This window comes from Siphateles boraxobius, unplaced genomic scaffold, assembly GCF_051911475.1.
Source record: "Siphateles boraxobius isolate OS27281-9 unplaced genomic scaffold, OSU_SipBor_1 35, whole genome shotgun sequence".
NCBI lineage: Eukaryota > Metazoa > Chordata > Actinopteri > Cypriniformes > Leuciscidae > Siphateles > Siphateles boraxobius.
The window spans coordinates 8,132,666-8,151,785 of NW_027508975.1; the positions used below are offsets into that span (position 1 = coordinate 8,132,666).

Here is a 19,120-nt window from a genome sequence, read left to right on the forward strand (position 1 = left end):
AATTGTCAATCGTATTTGACGATAGTGGTCCTGACAGAATTACTGTTTTTATTGTATTTTTTTTTTATCTTATAAATGCAGCCTTGGGGAGCATAAGAGACTTCTTGAAAAACATTTAAAAAATCTCACCGATCCCAAACATATCAGTTGGTAGTGTATCTATTTTAAAATCTATCAGCTGATTATTAGAAATCTGTTTTTTTTTTTTTTTTGGTTTCTATAACTTTTCTTCAAATTCCATTATTGGTTGTCCCCTTTTGTGGTAGTCGTATTAACAAATGCATTTTTTTGCAGTGTAATTGAGTTGCGAGAAAGACGTTTCTATTTGCAGGTTGATTTCTGGGTGTTTTCCTTTCTCTCAGTGAGGCAATGTGGTAACCGTGTCTCATGTATATTGACTGTCATGGGTCTGACCTGTTTAGAGAGTTTCACACTGGGTTGAGAAGTCTGTGAGCAGAAGGTCACAGCCTGAATATACTCTCCCCACCTCCATCTCCGGTCTTGCGTCCACAAAGCCTTTTGTAGAGGTGACAAGTTATTTATTTTTTCTTCGATGCTCTAGTCTAGTCTTAGACCCGAAACAAGCCACTTCGCTTGACAATAAATGTCACTGTGACCAAACTCTCGGCTTACGCTGTATTATATTTAGACGTTAGTCATTCTCTCAGTGTTAAATCTAATACTCCAGGAAAGATTACTTATAACTATAGAGTTGGGAAATAGCATTATATCCTATTCACAGAATAATTTCTTAGTGAGCTATTTGATTTCACATTGTTATTTGAATGTAAATGCAAAGTAAAGTAAAGCTCCAAATTGATTTTCATGGTTTAGAAAGAGGGAAAAAGCATCAATGCGTATATCTTTTATAATCTTGCAGCATCTGTTACTGTCCTCTTTTAAAAAGCTCTATTTTTCCATGTAGATTAAAAATGATTACAATTTCTGCGGTAGTGTTTAGAAGGGCGGCTGGGCTCTTTTCCCATCTGTACTGGTGCTTTTTAATTAAAATCTGTTGTATATATCAAAAGATCTTTGAATGCTTCATTGATTTAATTGAAAAAGACGTTGCTATGTGGAATTTAGAAATACATGCACAACACAACACAACACAACACAAGTGGTTTAAATACATTTTTACAAAACAAAATGATTTTAAAAAAGTTTGGAAGCAGCAAAATGGATTAAATCACCAAAGTTAGATGAGCTTGAATAAATCCAGAGCAAGTGTTTCCATGTGCAAAGGTGGTTGACGGCTCTGCTCACGAATACCACCAGCCTGTGTCTGTTTTTTGCCAAACTAACTCCCAAGGCTGGATTGGATGACTTAATCAGGTTTGTCAGAGGGAGTACAGCGTGTAGGGGGTCTCTTTGCTGGGGAGTGGTTTAGGTACCAAACACAAGGAAAGGCTAATTGGAACACCGCGTCATGCATGCATCTCCAAGGAGACAGCTGGCTCCTCGACCACCAAGACGGGAACATCGCTTCTAGGTCAATTGTGTTTGTTTCTCTAGTCAGGAGACTTTTGATATAAGGTGAGATGAGAAGTTTGTGTGCTTATTTTTCGCGGGACAATGTATATGGACTTGCGGACTATTTTTATGGTGCTTTTATTCATGAGATTTTTGGAGCTTGACCCGTATTGGTAATAATTTGCTTTTGTTGCAAAAGAGCAGCATGCTCTTTGCAAAAACCTTATTTTATGCTCCACAGAAGTCAGTCATACAGGTTTAAACCAATATGAGGGTGAGGAAATGATGCCTGAATAAAGTTTCATCTTTAAAGTGTATTATTCTTTTAATTAGTGATGCACCAAACCTTTTTGGCAATCCAAAAAATTGGCCAAAAGTAAATAATTCGTTTTGGACAGCCGAAGTCATTGACAGAAATGGTGACGTTTTAATTGGCTCTTTCCCGATGCCGCATTTTAACCTTGTCAGCGTCTAGTTTGTGCAAGCATCTTGGATAAGCTAGAAGAGGTAAACATGTTGACTGTGTGGACACTAGGGCTGCATCCGAAATCACATTCTCCCCTACTATATCGAAGGCGGAAAATCGTATGTGACAAAAGAAGTATGTCCAAATTAGGTCCAAACTCCAAACTACCCAGATGACCTACTACTTCCGGGGAGATTCTGAAGTGTGCATACGATGGACACTTTACTATCCCATTAGGCCACTGGAAAGGATTTGTGAATGGCAGTGATGCGACGTAATTGGTAGGTCACATGATAATGACAACATGGCGAATGTATTACTTCCAGATTACATTCATACTACACACATTTATACTATATAGAACATACATTTTAGGGGAAAGTGAAGTAATTAATTATTAAATGCCTACTAAAGAAAGTATGTGATTTTTGGACGCAGCATGGGGATGGGTTGACATGGGTATAATTTCTTGTTTTTAATTGATATTCATTTTGATGTACCAAGATCTTTTAGTCTAACTTGTTTTCGGTTGATGCGTGAACAACTTCTCTAAACATTACTTGTAGCATGCCTGCCATTCACTAATCACTAATCACATCATTAAGCTTTGTATTTTGTTCATTTTGATATGAAAGAAAGTCTGAGCTTTCAAATTCTGTAAACTGTTAAATTTTGTCGCTCTTTAACGTGTTGTGAAAGATCGTTGTAGTGCCTCAGTTCAAGCAGCAGCACGGAGCACACAAACTTCTCAATCTCTTCAGCTTTACTATTAGTTAAAGCATATTTAAACATAAATGAACATCAGAAGGTATTTTGAAAGATATCGTACAGCTTACTGAAATGTATCATGTCTCATGTAATAGCTCAGTCAGCGTTTCAACAATGAAAAGTTTTCAATAAAACCGCTTGTAAACAAATGTCACATTTACCTTAGGAAAGCCGGTCAATCTCCATAACTTGTTAGTTGGCTAGAAACAATGTCTCTAGAAAAGAGCATTTTGCTAAATATATGCAATATATTACATATTCATTATATAATTGGAGTAGGAACATAATCATATCATTAAAAAGTTTATATAAAACATACGTGCAAACTTAAATGCTTATATAGAACTCGTTTTCGGCTGAATGGAACTTTAATTTCCGTTTTGTTGCATCATTAGACTTTTAATAGGGAACATCTGAACACGTTGCACATTGTACTGAAAGTGGAGCTGCCATTCATTTATCACAGTAAAGTCCCCAAGAGGACACTGTTTAATTTTAGATGTTCTCATTTTCCGGAAAAATGTGTGGCTCTCTCTCTTCCTCTTCATTTGTCTCTCTTTCTCTCTAGCTGGTCTCAAAGACCCTGACCAATTTTACCAGTCAGTCTAAACAGCGATAGTTTGATGTACCCGACCACGCATGAATCTAGGCCAGACCCAGCATTTTTCATTGACCAGCTCTCCACTGATCTCTATTCATAGCTCGAGGGAATCCAGAGCCGCCTCAACAGCTGTGAGAGCAGGGCCGGTCGGCCCTTAGGTGCCCACAATGGGTGGAACCGACATATGCTCCTTCTCGTTCACTAACATGAGCCAGTTTAGCCATCCTGAACCTTTAATGGGCAACAAGATGTTAAGCAGTTCTTGAGTTTGCCACCCAGCTTCTGCTATTGCATCAGAAACAACAGAGCATGCTCCTTGAAATATTGTGAGAGGATGAGCAGATACGGGAAATGAGAGTAGCCGGCCCATTCTATAATCAGCTGCCTTTCTGCTCGTTTCCTTTTTTAATCCTTTAAAATGTGCCATTGTGATAATTAGCTCACTGATCATTAGAGCTATTTGTGAGTTGCACTAGGCATCAATTTCCGGGAATGTCATTCTGCCCATGCAGCTAGTCATAATCTGAGCATGTTATTTTTCCACTTGATGGGTTGTTTTTTTTAAATTTTGTTACCATGGCACTATGAGTCAGGGGCAGTCGTGTCAACTTTGTTTATGTGGGCCGCACATGTATCACAGGGGATCATTTGAAAAGACAAAGAAATTTCACACAGAATTAGATTGCTTTTATTTTTATTTGTTTATATATATATATATATATATATATATATAGTATTTTTTTATAGTCTTGTGTATATATATATATTTTTTTAGGATCTGATTTCCACTTATTCTAATTACTGTAATGCAGAAAAAAAGAAGATATATTTATAAATCATGGTTTTAGTATTCAAAAATCAAGCTAGTTTTATTCTGATTTAAAAGGGGAAAAAAGTTGGGTCAGGATGATTTTTATTACTGTATTAAATACATTTGTCTCAAATTCTTTATAACGGTAATGAGAATTATGAATGAAAATTTGTCCCATGAAAGTCGTTACTGTACAAAAACATCATAATAGTAGAAAAATAGGTTTCATTATCTTTACGTAAAGTATAAGTATCTTTCATTTTCTTTTACAGACATAAGCATCATAAAAACTACTTCCTATCACCTAATGACCACACAGCTTTATTTTCACAGATTATTTGTCTTTTAAACGCATGCACAAAATCCTCGCTTTATCTCAAGCAATCAGCGCGTCTCCATATTTCCTGTTATTGTCCGTCATTTTCAGATAAGCCGAGCCAGGAGCCCGTGGGTCTGTTTCCTCCTCACGTCTTCAGTTGTGTTGCGTCTTTGAAATTTGCCGCCTTTTTGTGCAATTGTGGCCCAGCATTTCCTCTTCTCATCATGAACGCCTACTTCCTCCGTCTCTTTCACCTCTTTTTCCTTATCCCTCTGTCTTTCTCGCTGGTTCAGACAAAGTTTGTGTAAAGTCGTGTGATAAATACGGGCATAGTCTTTATTTGGAAGACTTTTGTTTAATGATGGATCTCGGAGCAGAGACAACATACTGTACTGCTGAAAAATAATTGGCTTAAAGAGCTGGAAACATTGACTTGTTCGACCTGCTTCTAGTTGCGGGGGTTTCCGGGTAAGTTTCTTTATGCTTTCGGGTGAATCCGGTCCGCTTAGGGTGTGTCTTTGGCCACTGGGGTCAGCTCTACGACCCCTAATATATCACTACAGGTCTATCTGTGAACCAGGCTGCATTTTTTTTTGTTGAAAATCTAAATGCATTGTTGAAAGTTTTCGTTTGGTCTGCTGCCTTGAGGTGTCTCCATCCTGCAGACAAGGCAATCGGGCCGGCTTAGACGCTTAGAATGTGCTTTTAAATTATGTATAATTTTGATTTGAGATGTTTTAGACCTTTTCAGTGACGTTATCCACACTGTACTGAGCGTTGTATACTAAATGCATTCATATTTTTTGTACAAACAAACCTATTTTTTTGTAGGGGGAATGTTTGTATTAACATTATAACTTTAATCATTACAATTTCTCTTGGGTATTTTTTTTTTTCCTAGGGAGTGTAGTTTCCTTGGGTACTAGTGAGATACAAATGCGAGGAGTTTGAGATGTGGAAATTGTTGCTTAGCTGTGACAGGATATCCTGGTTACTGAATGAGACTTAGAGGACCTGTTAGAGGACTTGTTTTTGACACTATAGACGCCTGCTGCAGCTCAAACTGAGAGAAAAGGGCACAGAATCTGTCTACACTAAAACTAAATATTTCTCTTTTTAACAGATCATTTTTAGTATTTAGGAGAGGAAACGGTTAGTTTATGTAGTGTTTGATTGTAACTTAAAGTGCCTGTTTTATGTCAAAACATCATTCTTGGCTGATGTTCATCTCTTATTGTTTCCCAAACAGATTATACTATGAAAAAAGCTCCATTTTACTACCATATTGTTTTAGACATTGAATTATGGTATAACCATGGTTTTGGGCATGATTATGGTAATCATTCAGTAACATGGGATCAAAGTATCATTAGCCTATATTACCATGTAGTACCATCACTGTAGTAAAAAATATGTCCATAAACACTTCAAACTTTCCTTGTCTTAAATTGTACAAATCTCTCTCTATGGCGTTATTTAGACAAGCAGCAAAAATATTTTTTTCTTTAAAAAAATATACTTATAGATTTACTTTAATACTTTTAGTATGAAAAAACAACAACTTGAAATCCAGTGATTACAAATGCATGATGTGAATTCTGAATTAGTTTTCTTATTCATTCATTCATTCATTCATTCATTCATTCATTCATTCATTCATTCATTCATTCATTCATTCATTCATTCATTCATTCATTCATTCATTCATTCATTCATTCATTCATTCATTCATTCATTCATTCATTCATTCATTCATTCATTCTATAATATTAAAAATAATTATTTTAATATTATATTAATAACTATGTAGTAGTAGTTGTAGTTTGTTTTTATCTATTAATAACTACTACTACTAAATGAACTAATACAAATTAACAATTATTTATTTTATCTTATTTTCTGTCTCAAGTCTGAATGGTCAGATCTGAGACTGAGTAGTTTTGGTCTTTTAGGATATGACACGTATGTAACACAATGTGTGCAGTGTTGTCTGAAGCTGTGTCTGAATTCACTCATTTTCACTCACACTTTCCTCATTTGAATGGTGAACGAGTCAGTGGTTTTGCACAATACATGCATGAATGTGTAAAATGCCCGTTGCGTATGTCCGTCATACTCTTGTGAGTTCAGCGCTTCATGTTAGACGTGAGCAGAGTCTAAGTCTGCGATTTTCCCATTTTCCACACTGGAATCTCCACTCAGAATGTCTCTTGGCATCATGCTGATATTTACATCATTACTATAGCAACCAATGGAAATACGCCAGACATTGACCATGTACTGTATAGGCTATGTGTCTTCGACTGGACCCACAGTTTTGTCTCTTCAGTCTCCACAAAGGATTTGTAGCAACATGGCACAGGTCAGACCTGCAGGGTAGAAATGAGAGCCGACTGATTCAGCGAACGTGAGTAGCAATAACTCAGTAGCTGTCTCGCGTGTCTTTGTTTCTCAGCAGCACAGATAAAGCTCGCTGCTCCTTTGTGGGCCCTCTGTGCTCTGGGACCCTTTGTAGAGGTGTCAGATGAATCACTGGAGGGCTCTTTTGAAATCTATACAGGACGTGGGCAATCCAGGGAAGGGGAACCTGGTGAAAGTGTGAACTTCTGAGCAGTCTTTCACTTTCTTCTTACAACTGACAGACTGCAGCTGTTCAGATTGGTAATGTTGTTCTCTCTGCAGGAGTCCGGTCTTAACATTTAAACAGCACTGGGCATGTCACACTGACACCCACATGCTGTGCTGATACTCCTCGGCATCTAAAGGTAGTCTTTGATTGACCTCAAGGAAAAAAGGGGTGGTTTTAGTTGGATCATGTACTAGTGTTTTCTTGTGGGTCATATGCTACATTACTGATCATTTTACAGTTCAGTTAGATCTTTACATAATTTCTGAGTACTGCTAATGAAACATCATGTCGGCTGCTTGGTTTGTAATTATGCTTTAGAGTGGCATGCAATTACTGCAGTTATTTTTATTGCTATAATTTGTCTCTAAGGCCCTGTTTCCACCTGGTATTAAGATGTGTTTGTCGATCTGATCACAAGTGGATGATGCTAAGTACAGGTGTAAATGGAGTCTAAAAAGTTGAGATTGTCCACTTTCGACCACTTCCAGAGGTAGTCGAAAGCGCATTCGCCCGGATTGCTTGCGTAGTGTAGACGATCGTGTGGTGAAATGCGTTTTCAACCCTGACTTAATGTGAAACAAAGCATGGTGTTGCCATGGTGTGTCCAAAAACATGGTATTCCAAACGCATCCAAAATCATGGTATTGCCATGTTCCATGGTATTATCTTGATTTTAGGATATGTCATTTCCTAAAACATTGTATTGCCATGGTTTCTGTCTCAAAACAACATGGTATCACCATGGCACATGTCCTAAAAACAAAAATACATGGTACTGCCATTGAATATATGGGTCCTTCCATGTCAACTTAACCATATAATACATAAATGAAGAAAGCCAAAATATTAAATGCCAGCTGATTAAAAAAAAAAAAAAGATGAATGGAAGTAACGTTGAAACCAGAAATGTATCTTGTTTCCCTCTATTAAAACAATTGCATAGAACATTTCTGCCCAAAATTTTCTTTTGCAAGTCCTTTTCAGCAATTGTAATTTTGACCCCAGTCTAAAAAAATTGGATTACATAGTAAATATTTATACAATAATTCAATATTTTAGCTTTCATCCCTATTTTAGTTTGTATTTATGTAGAATCTTTTTTTAAAAATTAAAAAAAAAGATAACTGCCGAAGTTTTTGAAATTTAGTTGATTTGACACCATGTCCAAAATCATTGTTGCACGTCTAGAAAACTCTGTTATTTTAATATGCAGTGTGAGAAAGACAATATAGTGTGAAGTGTTCCTCAACTTCTCGTTTGAAGGTTGGATGTTTCGCGGAAACTGTTGATTGATTAATTCAGCGGGTTTTCCAGAAGGAGCTGTAATAGAAGAGCAGGCGATGCTGTGTGCACCTGCCCCTCATCAGAGAGACCGAGACATCTCTAGGCCTGCCTGTTTATCTGACTGGTCTATTAAGCCCTCTGAAGAAATCAAATCCCTTCTGTCAGTCTGTTTTCTTCCTGGTTTCTTTCATCAGCATTATTGTGTAGGTTTTAAGAAACCATGTCTATCAAAAATGTAAATTTGTTTCACATCAATTGGGCTTTTGTTTTGTAGAACTTTTTGATAGACAAGAAGTAGGAATGTTTTTAGCCTTACATGGCTGTTGCTTGTGTCCCACTGGCTTTGTGGTTGCATCCACATATTTACTGTTATGTCAACATACAGTGTGGATTAAAACCGCTTGTACTTGAATGTTGTAATCATTTCTGCATGTGTTCTATTCTCTTGTAGTGCAGCCATACATGTGAAATAAGTAAAAAAAGAAATACTTATAAGAGATACTTATTCTTAAAGCACTTTTATGACCCTATTTGTTTAAGTAAATGCTCAACACACACTTTAAGGCATAGAAGGAATATTATCATTCATTCTTTCATTCTCATCTGTGATCTTTCCCACTGTGAAGCACAAAAGAATATATACTCATGCTAAACAAACCAGGACTAAATGTATAATTTTCTTTATATAATCAATCACTGTTAAGCAATTAAAATATTTAATCTAATTAATTACACGATGTGCTGATTGATTAATCAAATTATTTTCAAATTAATCACACATCAAATTGTGCTGAGAAATTACCCCCAAAATATAAAGTCAATATTGTGTTAAATGAGACGAGGATTAAAAAGACATTACAAAATGAAGCTTTAGAGAGAAACATTAGTTTGAGTTTGTTTGATTCAACATCAAATTTACATAATTTACACATAAACTTGTATAGGTTATAATGGGCATGATTTTGTTCTTCATAATATCTTCTTTGTTCTGCAAAAGAAAGAAAGTCGTACAGGTTTGAAACAACATGAGGGTGAGTAAATGTAAATAAACTAATAATAAATATATTGTGGTCAAACTATCCCATAGTATGAAATAATTTGTTTCAATTAAATTAAACTCTAAATAAGATACTAAAAATGTCTAAATGCACACTGTAAACACAAATAAGTTGGCAAAACTCATAAAAATTAAGACAATCAGTTGCCTCAATTTTTAAGATAAGAAATTGAAAGTTTAAGTAAGCAGAACTGGCAGATTTTTATTTTGCATTTATACATTTTACTTGTTCTTAACTTGAAACATTTGAGTAGGCTAATTCTTACATTTAACATTTGGTTTAAGTTTTCATGTAACCTCAAAGTGAACGTTTTTAACATTGTTCTCAAACCAAGTCGCATGCACCACTTGTCACCATGATGGTAACACTCCTAAAATCAACATTAACAGAAATTCTTCCAAATTAGCATAACAAAACATTAGTCACTAATCTCCCACTTAACATTAATCTTGCACAAAAAAACATATTACACTTAATTTTAACATTTACTCTCCCTTTTGAGTGCGATCGGCAAAGCATGCTGGGAAATATAATTCCCAGTCCAGTTTCAGTTAAACTTAAGTTCGTCTAAATTAAAATAAATAATTTCATAAAACTCAAAACAAGGAAACGGCTCAGTTTACTTAAAATATATCAGTTTAGTGAACTTGAAAGAAAAGAAAGTTCTAAATACTCATAATTTATTTGACTGAACTAATTATTTTAATTTATGTTTGTCCTACTCAAACCAATTAATTTTTTGAGCGTTAGTGTTTACACTGCATAAGTTGAGTCATTCGTTCATTCGATTAGTTCAAACGGCAGATTCATTCAGGAATTAAGTAAATAGGTGTGTTCGACTTGAAGTGGTGTTACGCAGACCGATCGGCGAATGACATCAAAGGATCATGAGAGCAATTAGAGAACAGTCTGCTTTCGAGAGGATTCTCGCGGTACTTCAGACCACTAAATACTAAAGAACTTATAAGCAATGTTCCTATGATGAGAGGAATCAGGTATGCTTGAGTATTCTGTTCTTTTTATCGTCGAATCTTGTGACCTCATATCCTGTTTTTGGTTCGTGTTACGTTCAGTCGAACTGCACCAGAGTTTGTTTGGAAGCAGAAAGATGGGTCTCAATCCGCTTGTTTGGTGCGCACTAGGGTTCAGATGGCAACATTTACACTTATTAAAATGAACCGCACTAACAGAGCAATCACACCAGCATTCGTTTTAATCTAACCAAATCTGCCGAGTGTGAACACACCCTATTCATCTTAAGTATGCATTGTGGCATGTTCAGTGTGATACAGACTCCGCTGCCAGTGGGAAATAAAGAGTAGTTTCTGCTCTTTTGTACAAAAGTTGCCTAGACGCATTAAATGTAGCTTCTGTTTCTCTCAAATTATGTTTACAGTATCTCAAATCATTTAAGATCAATGGATTAAAAATTAAACTCAGTTTCAAACAAGAGTGCAGCTAGTCTGTCCATTTGAACAACAGCTGAGAGCTTTACATAAAACCTGGTTATGAGATTTGTCTTCTGTCAAATGAAAGCATGCCATCTGTAATGGGGCAACTTCTTACAAGGAATGAAACATTACCAAGCGAACCACCCTGGAGAGATGCAACTTCTGATGGAACAGCTGCCATAGCAACAGAGCCTGGGTTGTGTCTGTGGAGATTATTATGGGATGAGTCATGGCAGAGTGACATGGCAGCTTGTTTGAATGGGTTGAATGAATGCTTGTTTCACAGGCTGCGTGTGTTCTTGTTTTCTCTCCAAGAATCATCCCCATGCATTATGGAACAGGGGATTAAAAATGTAACTGGGTTTATCCTCAAGGACCAAAGATGTTCCGCTCTGTCCCGAGTGCCAGGAGTACTAAATAATTTACAAATTGCTTTAGCGGATGTCACTTTCTCTTTATCGACTCACCTAACCTTTTCTTGGAGAGGGTTTACTGTTTCATTGTGCTTCTATTGTACCTTTTATGAGACTTCAGACAGTTATTTATCTTTAAATGCTTATGTTATTTAGTACATTTTGCAGGCCAGATACTTAAGGAAAATTGTGCTAGAATTAACTTATAGTTCGACTACTAGTTATAGAGAAAATTCCTGTCTTTTAAAGTGCAATGATTTGTTAATGTGCTTTAGAGAGAGAGATTTGCTTTTCACTGTCACTCACACTGATACTCTGTATTTCTGTCTGAAAATGGGCTGAAAGAAAATAGTGCACTCGCTTCGGCCAATAGTCTATATCATGGAAAACAACATGTCTCTTGCTCTTTGGAAATCAGTATACTCTAATCACAATACAAAGCTCCCCTCAGCAATCCACCAAGACCATTAATAGAAACTAAACTGCAAAAATGAGCCATTTGTCAACATGTCAAGTTGTCATAATTATGATGTTCCAACCATGAGCACATTAATATATGACAGTCTTTGTTTACATACATGAATCAGCATCTTGGCCCACTGAACAATACTGTTGACCTTTGAGGCAAGCCAATCGTAACAGAAGTCTTAGTTACATACTAGAAGTCTTAAAGTTACAGTTGCAAAAATGTCATGTTTAATTCATAGATAGTCATAGATATTGTGTTAAGGTCCTGTATTAAAATCATTTTTGCAATTTTACATAAGAAGCTATTGAGTATGTTGTTGTTGTTTTTTTGGATTGAAAATCAAATTATGACCTATACTGTATATATAATTAGTACTTTACTACAAGCCTATAATAGTGGATACATTTAGCTTGTAGAAGTGTCAATTGTAACCGCTAAAACCGCTAGAACGGCGCGAGGCCGGTGGTGCGATTGCTAATGAGCAGCACCTGTGAAGCACACCTGTCTCGCATCTCTCACGGAGGAGCGGAAGCATAAAGGGGGAGCGACGACGTTGATGATCGAGAGAGGAACAGGCCTGTGTTTTAGTTGTTTGATTTTAGCCAGCAGTCGTCTGCGAGGGGCTGCTGGCCGTTATGTTTATTTTGGGTAAGCCAGCCGTTGTCCGCGAGGGGCTGCTGGCGGTATTTTAGTTTGTTTATTTTATTTTAAATAAAGTATGTGTGATTGTTCGCCGTGTCCCGCCTCCTTCTTCCCTGAACATTGTTACACTGGTGCCGAAACCCGGGAAGAGGGAGGAACGCGCTGTCAGAGAGTCCTCGCTGCTGTGGGGAATCCGCGGTGCCATCGAGCATGGTGCGCGGGTCGCCGCCGCTCGCCGTGGGCCGGAGCCTGCTGCCATCCGCCGAACGAGGGGAGGAGCAGGGAGCGGGGGACTCGCGGCCATGGACGCTCGAGGCGGTGCGCTGGAGTGAGTTGCCGGGGGGACGGTCGAGCTCGCTGCCGGCCGCCTGGGAGTTGGAGGGGCGGCTGCCGTCCGGGAGGGAGCGGGGGAGTCGCGCCGCTCGCCGTGGGCCGGAGCCTCCTGCCGTCCACCAGTGAAGGGGAGGAGCAGGGAGTGGGGGACTCCTGCCGACTGCCCTAGGAACCCAAGGAGCCGTCGCTGTCCACCGGGCGGCGGAGGAGCGTCGAGCCGTCCACCGAGGGCTACCCAGCGTCACCGCCAGGCACCGCGGAGGAGATCGCCCAGCTGGTGGGGGACCAGATGGCAGCGCGTTGTGGGAACCGGACCAATTTTTTTTTTTCCTCTCTCCCTTCTCTCGATCTGTCGCTCCTCATGCTTCCGTCTCCGTTTCCCTCGGCTTGTCGGTCCATACCCCCCAGGGATCTCCGCCACCGGGGGGGGGAGTAGGCACAGGCTCGTGGGACGGCCGAGGGACGTGAGAGAACGGCGCGAGGCCGGTGGTGCGATTGCTAATGAGCAGCACCTGTGAAGCAAACCGGTCTCGCATCTCTCACGGAGGAGCGGAAGCATAAAGGGGGAGCGACGACGTTGATGATCGAGAGAGGAACAGGCCTGTGTTTTAGTTGTGTTTGATTTTAGCCAGCAGTCGTCCGCGAGGGGCTGCTGGCCATTATGTTTATTTTGGGTAAGCCAGCAGTCGTCCGCGAGGGGCTGCTGGCGGTATTTTAGTTTGTTTATTTTATTTTAAATAAAGTATGTGTGATTGTTCGCCGGTTCCCGCCTCCTTCTTCCCTGAACATTGTTACATATATATATTGTCTGATGTCAGTTGATCTCCACAGTTTTAGTTTTAAAAGCAAAGTTCAGACCTAATATAATAAAAGTGTTCAATAGACACAAGTAGCCTATGTAGATCGTACTTTAGCAGATTGCAATTAAAATGTCAAGTATCAGACGTCACAAAGGATGGATGTTCTTGTTCAGAGGGGATCTCTCACACAGCACCAGCCAAAGCCTTGCATTCCTGAAATTCTTTTTCAAGGTTTTCCAGAAGAATTCCTCAGTGTCAGCTTTTGCGCAGTATAGCAGCAAGCAATCTAGTGACATAAAGAGCTCTCTGATCTGACCCCGAGGTTAAACATGCTTTTTAACCAAATATAAGGAAATCTGTTGAGTTGCTGTAACAGATAAGGTGGATGTTAAAAGATCATATATATAATATTTATGACTAAAAGGTCATTAAATTAATTTCACAGCAGAAATGTACTTAATTGATAATTACATTTTCACACTATTAATATGATTTAAAATAATATAGTTAAAAACATTAGAACCAATTTATTTCCATATTTGTATATAAAGTATAATCAGGAGAATGTTATATAATTGTTTAGAATAAATGTGTGCTGTCTTATTCTGAAGCGATCTTGAGTGTTGTATAGAATAAAATTTGTCACAAAGCTGCAAACATGGCTTCACACTTTTACATGGGCTTTTAAATATTTTAAATAAACAAAATTTCAGCAGCTCAACTGGTAAAGCATGGAACTATCAATGCCATTATATATCTATATTGATAAAATGTATGATTTGCATGCAGTTTGTATAAAAAACCTTGAGACGGAACTATGTATTTTAAAAACTGTAAAATTGCTGGTATTGCTACCTTTTTAGACTCATTACCAAAGTACTGGTACTTTTGACATCCCTTGTTGTACTAATCAGTTTTCTGAAAAAGAGATGTGTTTGATAAATAAGTATGCGTAGTATGACCCTATGTCTCCCTCTACAGGCTTGGATGACAGCCAGGCATCAGTGAGCGGCCACATCCTCCATCAGCGCAGCCATGCCACCCCCAGCAGACATCGTGAAGGTGGCCATCGAGTGGCCGGGGGCCTTCCCCAAACTTATGGAGATTGACCAGGTCAGTTCCTATAGCTGACTATATCTCATTCTATACGCATGTTTATGTATCTTACAGAAGTGCATGCTTGCGTATTTTTACCATAGTAAAATAATTTAATTCTGTCAATATTTAATCCATTTCATGTTCTTCTAAACCTGTTTCTTTCCATACAATGACATTTCATGAGTACGGCTGTTGATATCAGAAAACAAAACGCCCATAAGAGACAACCAGTCCCCAGTAATTGTTTGCTACACAGAAGAATACGTAATATGTTTTTTTTTTTTTAATTCACATTGTGAATAAAAAAAGATTTTCACTGAACTATTCCTTTAACATGTGCATGCATGTGTGAATGATGAAGAATATGTGCTATAAAAACTATCAAGACTAACCTTGGATAATTCCCCTAAAGTTCCTTATTAATCATTCATATTTATTCTGCAATCCTTTATTCATTATTTGTTGCTTTTTGAGTTTTTGCGACTTGACTCAACCAAGTGTTTGCTTAAAAGTTGTAGAAACTGATTGCAGCCGTTTTAATGGGTATGAAGAATGTTTATTAGCCGTAAAGAAATAAGGTAGAATTTCAGTTCTAAGACTAGAGGAAAAAAAACAAACATTTTTCTTGTTTTGTTTTGTCTGCTGCAGAAAAAGCCTCTCTCTGCCATCATTAAAGAAGTGTGTGATGGGTAAGTAACAACCATATATATATATATATATATATATATATATATATATTAGTTTTTTTTGTGTTCATTCATACCTGCAAACTTGACATTGAAATAGACAATTCACATGATTCGTGCAAATGCGAGGGGAATGTATATCTTAAGGGAACGGTTTCGAAGGCATTTTCTTTTTATCTTACATTTGTGTGATGCCTAATAAATCTTATTCAGAGCAGTGCCATAACGGGTATAAAAACGAGGTTGTGAGAGAAAGACTTGTTGTGTTTTCAGTGGCATCTGTATAAAGCTGCATAAAGCACCTAGATTACTTTGGCTTCTGAAATTTCCTGGAAAGATATTTATCATTCCTGTTAAAAATCAAAGATGATCTATAAAGGAGTGTTCCATATCACTTCGCCAAATGATTTCAGTTATTTCAAAGGTCCTTACAGACTACAACAGTAAAATAACCAAAACCCACAACGACACTGACCAAGCAAATAAATATAGTAATCAATAGGATAAAAATATCAAATTATTTCAATGTTTGTTTGCCATTTTTTTTTAAATTATGTATGGAAAGCACATTTTCTTTCTTTCTCTCTTCCACTCAAACACAAATGCATACAGTACGAACAAACACTCGCATAGAAACGTGTTGTCAGCTTTGCTCAACTTAAAAGCTTCATGACATCTCTCACTAGGGTAATAACAACGCTGTTCTTGAAGCAGATAAACATACAGTTTCGCTATAAGTAGAGACAACTAATTTGACTTGAGAGATGCACAGACTCAGGTAATTACTTTTACGCTTAATATCTCTCTCTCCCTGTCCCTCTCCCTTTCCCTCTCCCTCTCTCTCTCTCTCTCTCTCTCTCTCCAATAATTGCATTAATAACTGCAGTCTGCTATCATTGGCTTAAGTCTCCGTTACTAGCTCAAAAATTCCGTTTCGGCATTACCTCCTAGAGTGTGCATTATTTTTCTAATAATTCAATGGCCCAGAGTCAATTATTCCTTACATAATATATAGAATTTCCCGACTGTTTTTTCCAAGAAATCCTTTTTTTGCCCGTCAAGAGTTTGCATTATGCTGATATTGTTTTTGTTACACAGCAACAAACATCACTGTATAGCAATCTCAGATGTTTATCTGAATCTTCTCTGACTAGATGGAACTTGCCAAACCCTGAAACCTTTTCCCTGCAGAATGCTGACTCGACCAACTTCTACATCACCGAAAAGGTTCATTGCAAAATCTCGAAAAGAATCTGTATTGCTAAGCTCATTCATTTAATTTTTTTTTATAACAATACCTCTTCTCCTCTTATTTTTCTTTTTCTTTCTAAACCCAGAATCGCAACAACATCAAAAACGGCTCCATTCTGCGGCTTACTACGTCTGCTGTAAGTAGCACATTTGAGTTTACTGATGCCAGAAATACATACTGTATATAAAAGCTACATCAGCAGGAGGAACCTGCCTTTATCCTCTGAAGCCCTGCCCCATCCAGCTGGGGCCTGTAATCCTTCAGATGTGAGGGGTGAAAGGTTATATTACCAAAGCTTCCTAAAGTGTCAGGCAGCAGCTGAGAAACACTCTTGCATGACCTGTCAATGCGTGAATTTGCCCAGCTGTCATTATTTTCACTTCTTTTCTCTCTGTCGGACACAGAAATTGTTGGGATTGGCTCTTTGTTATAAAAAAATATACTGTCGTTTTGGAAACAAATTATTTTAGAAAAGATATTTCATTCAGAAACCGCTTTTCTTATGACCTATCTGAATTTGCAGCTTGGGGATGATGATATTTAAAGCTGATGTCTGTGACATTTGAAACCGTCCCCTCCAGCATAATGACAGCAAGGGCTGTTTCTCTTCCTGTGATGTTTTGCACCAACCACCATTGATATTTAAGTCATCAGTCCTCTGTGTGGCTTCGATAGGTTTCATAGAAGAAAGCAATGGTGTTCGTGATTAAGTGTGTTATGATGCGGCTTTTTAAGATGACCAAAGCATGCAAGTTTAGTTTGAAGAAAGATGGAAACAGTTGCCCCAAAAAGTTCCACACTTTAAAAATATATAAATGTTATTCTATTTTTGTGGTTGAGGATATCTAGATATTCCATTTACATCAGAACATTACAGGTGGCTTAAATCAAAATTTTTACTTAATATTTACTGAATTTTAAAATCTGTGTCAGATCATTAAAACGGTTTGTTATTATTTTGACAAAAAAAATTAGAATTTTGCTTAGTTTAGAAACACTTCCATAAAAAGGATGCTAATAAGGTATAGAAATTAAAAGACATGGGATATTTTTTATTAAATTGAGTGAACAGATTCTGATAAAAAGAAAGCATGTCAGAAAATGTACAACCTAATCTATCAAAGAGATTGATAATAGTTATTTGTAGCTAAATATAGTAGCTGCATGTAGTTTAATAATGGATAATGAAAACACACACACACACACACACACACACACACACACACACACACACACACACACACACACACACACACACACACACACACACACACACACACACACACACAGACATATATCTTGAAATAAAATAAACTTTAACTGAAATATAATAAAAAAAACACTTAACCTATTTTATTTCAGCTAGTTGAAATAATATAATCAGCATTGCTAGGCAACATTTCTCCTTTCTATTTGATTTACTAAAATAACAAACAAAAAATGAAATAATTAAATTATATAGGCATATAACAAATTAAAAAAAAAGGCAAAAACAAAATTACTGAAAATGTAACTAAAATTGAAAAGAAAACAACATAAAATATAAGAATAAAAAAACAATTAAAAAGATAAATAAAAACTATAATAGTATCACAATTATTCTAAAATAACTCTCAAATGCAATGATATTCATTGATTTTTTAAAAGTGTGTCTTATATGTCCAAATACTTTTTAGGGCCACTGCAAATGCGGAAATTTATACTAACTAAACTAGTTTTTAATTTATTTGAATATAACTTACAGAATATTTTATAATTTAGTAATCGTCGATATTGAACACACACTGACATGCTAAATACTGAATGATGCAATCATTATTGATTCGGCGAGACAGTGATTTAGAGAAGTGTAGTCTCGCCTTCTTCCTTGAGTTGTGTGACTAAAAAGCCTGACCTCTTACACGAGGATCCGTCAAACTCTCACTTACACGCCTCTTCTGTGGCCATGGTAACAGGCCCAGATGGCCCAGCAGCTGCACGAGCGCATCCAGTCGTCCAGCATGGACATGAAGCTGGACGCTCTGAAGGATCTGGCCAACTCTTCACGAGACATCACCTTTGCTCAGGAGTTCATCAACCTTGACGGCATCTCGCTGCTCACACAGATGGTGGAGAGCGGCACAGAGTAAGTAAAGGTTTTTGTTCCTCTGGCTGCCTTTCCTCGTATCTCTCTGTTTTCATTACAGTGCTCTTGATATTCACTCATTGGTTTGTTGCCTTAGCAGGGCTTAAGCAAATTAAAACTCGAATAAAGATTTGGCCTGTGACTTGCACCGTACCCTGTGATGATTGTACCCCATTCAAATCTCTCAGTGAGATTCTGAGATGTTGTTCAATAGGAGTCTTCAAATCCCAGTAAACAAAAATAAAAGTTTGGGGTCAGTAAGATGTTTTTGTTAAAGTAAATAATAGTTTTATTCTGCGGGGATGCATTAAATAGTACTTTATACAATACAGATTTTTTTAAAGCAACTTTACTGTGATAACAGGAAAATGATACATTTCGGCTGGTGTTTAGCTGAAGTCAGTTTTGTTTTTATTATTTCAAATAAATGTTGTTTTGAACT

General features: G+C 37.3%; 1 protein-coding gene across 7 annotated transcripts in view; it reads left to right on the forward strand.

Moving 5' to 3' along the window:
• Positions 1-19,120, forward strand: part of elmo1 (engulfment and cell motility 1 (ced-12 homolog, C. elegans)) — an 87,956-nt gene that overhangs the window by 21,473 nt on the left and 47,363 nt on the right. For 4 of the 7 annotated variants that reach the window (XM_077196193.1, XM_077196196.1, XM_077196195.1 and 1 more), the window contains exons 2-6: positions 14,499-14,630; positions 15,264-15,304; positions 16,456-16,528; positions 16,639-16,689; positions 18,509-18,678. In XM_077196193.1, the coding sequence (XP_077052308.1) occupies positions 14,553-14,630; positions 15,264-15,304; positions 16,456-16,528; positions 16,639-16,689; positions 18,509-18,678 (413 nt within the window). In that variant the 5' untranslated portion in view covers positions 14,499-14,552. Of the gene's footprint in view, positions 1-4,657; positions 4,907-14,498; positions 14,631-15,263; positions 15,305-16,455; positions 16,529-16,638; positions 16,690-18,508; positions 18,679-19,120 lie in introns of those variants that run through there. The other 3 variants (XM_077196198.1, XM_077196197.1, XM_077196194.1) reach the window with 3 other exon arrangements.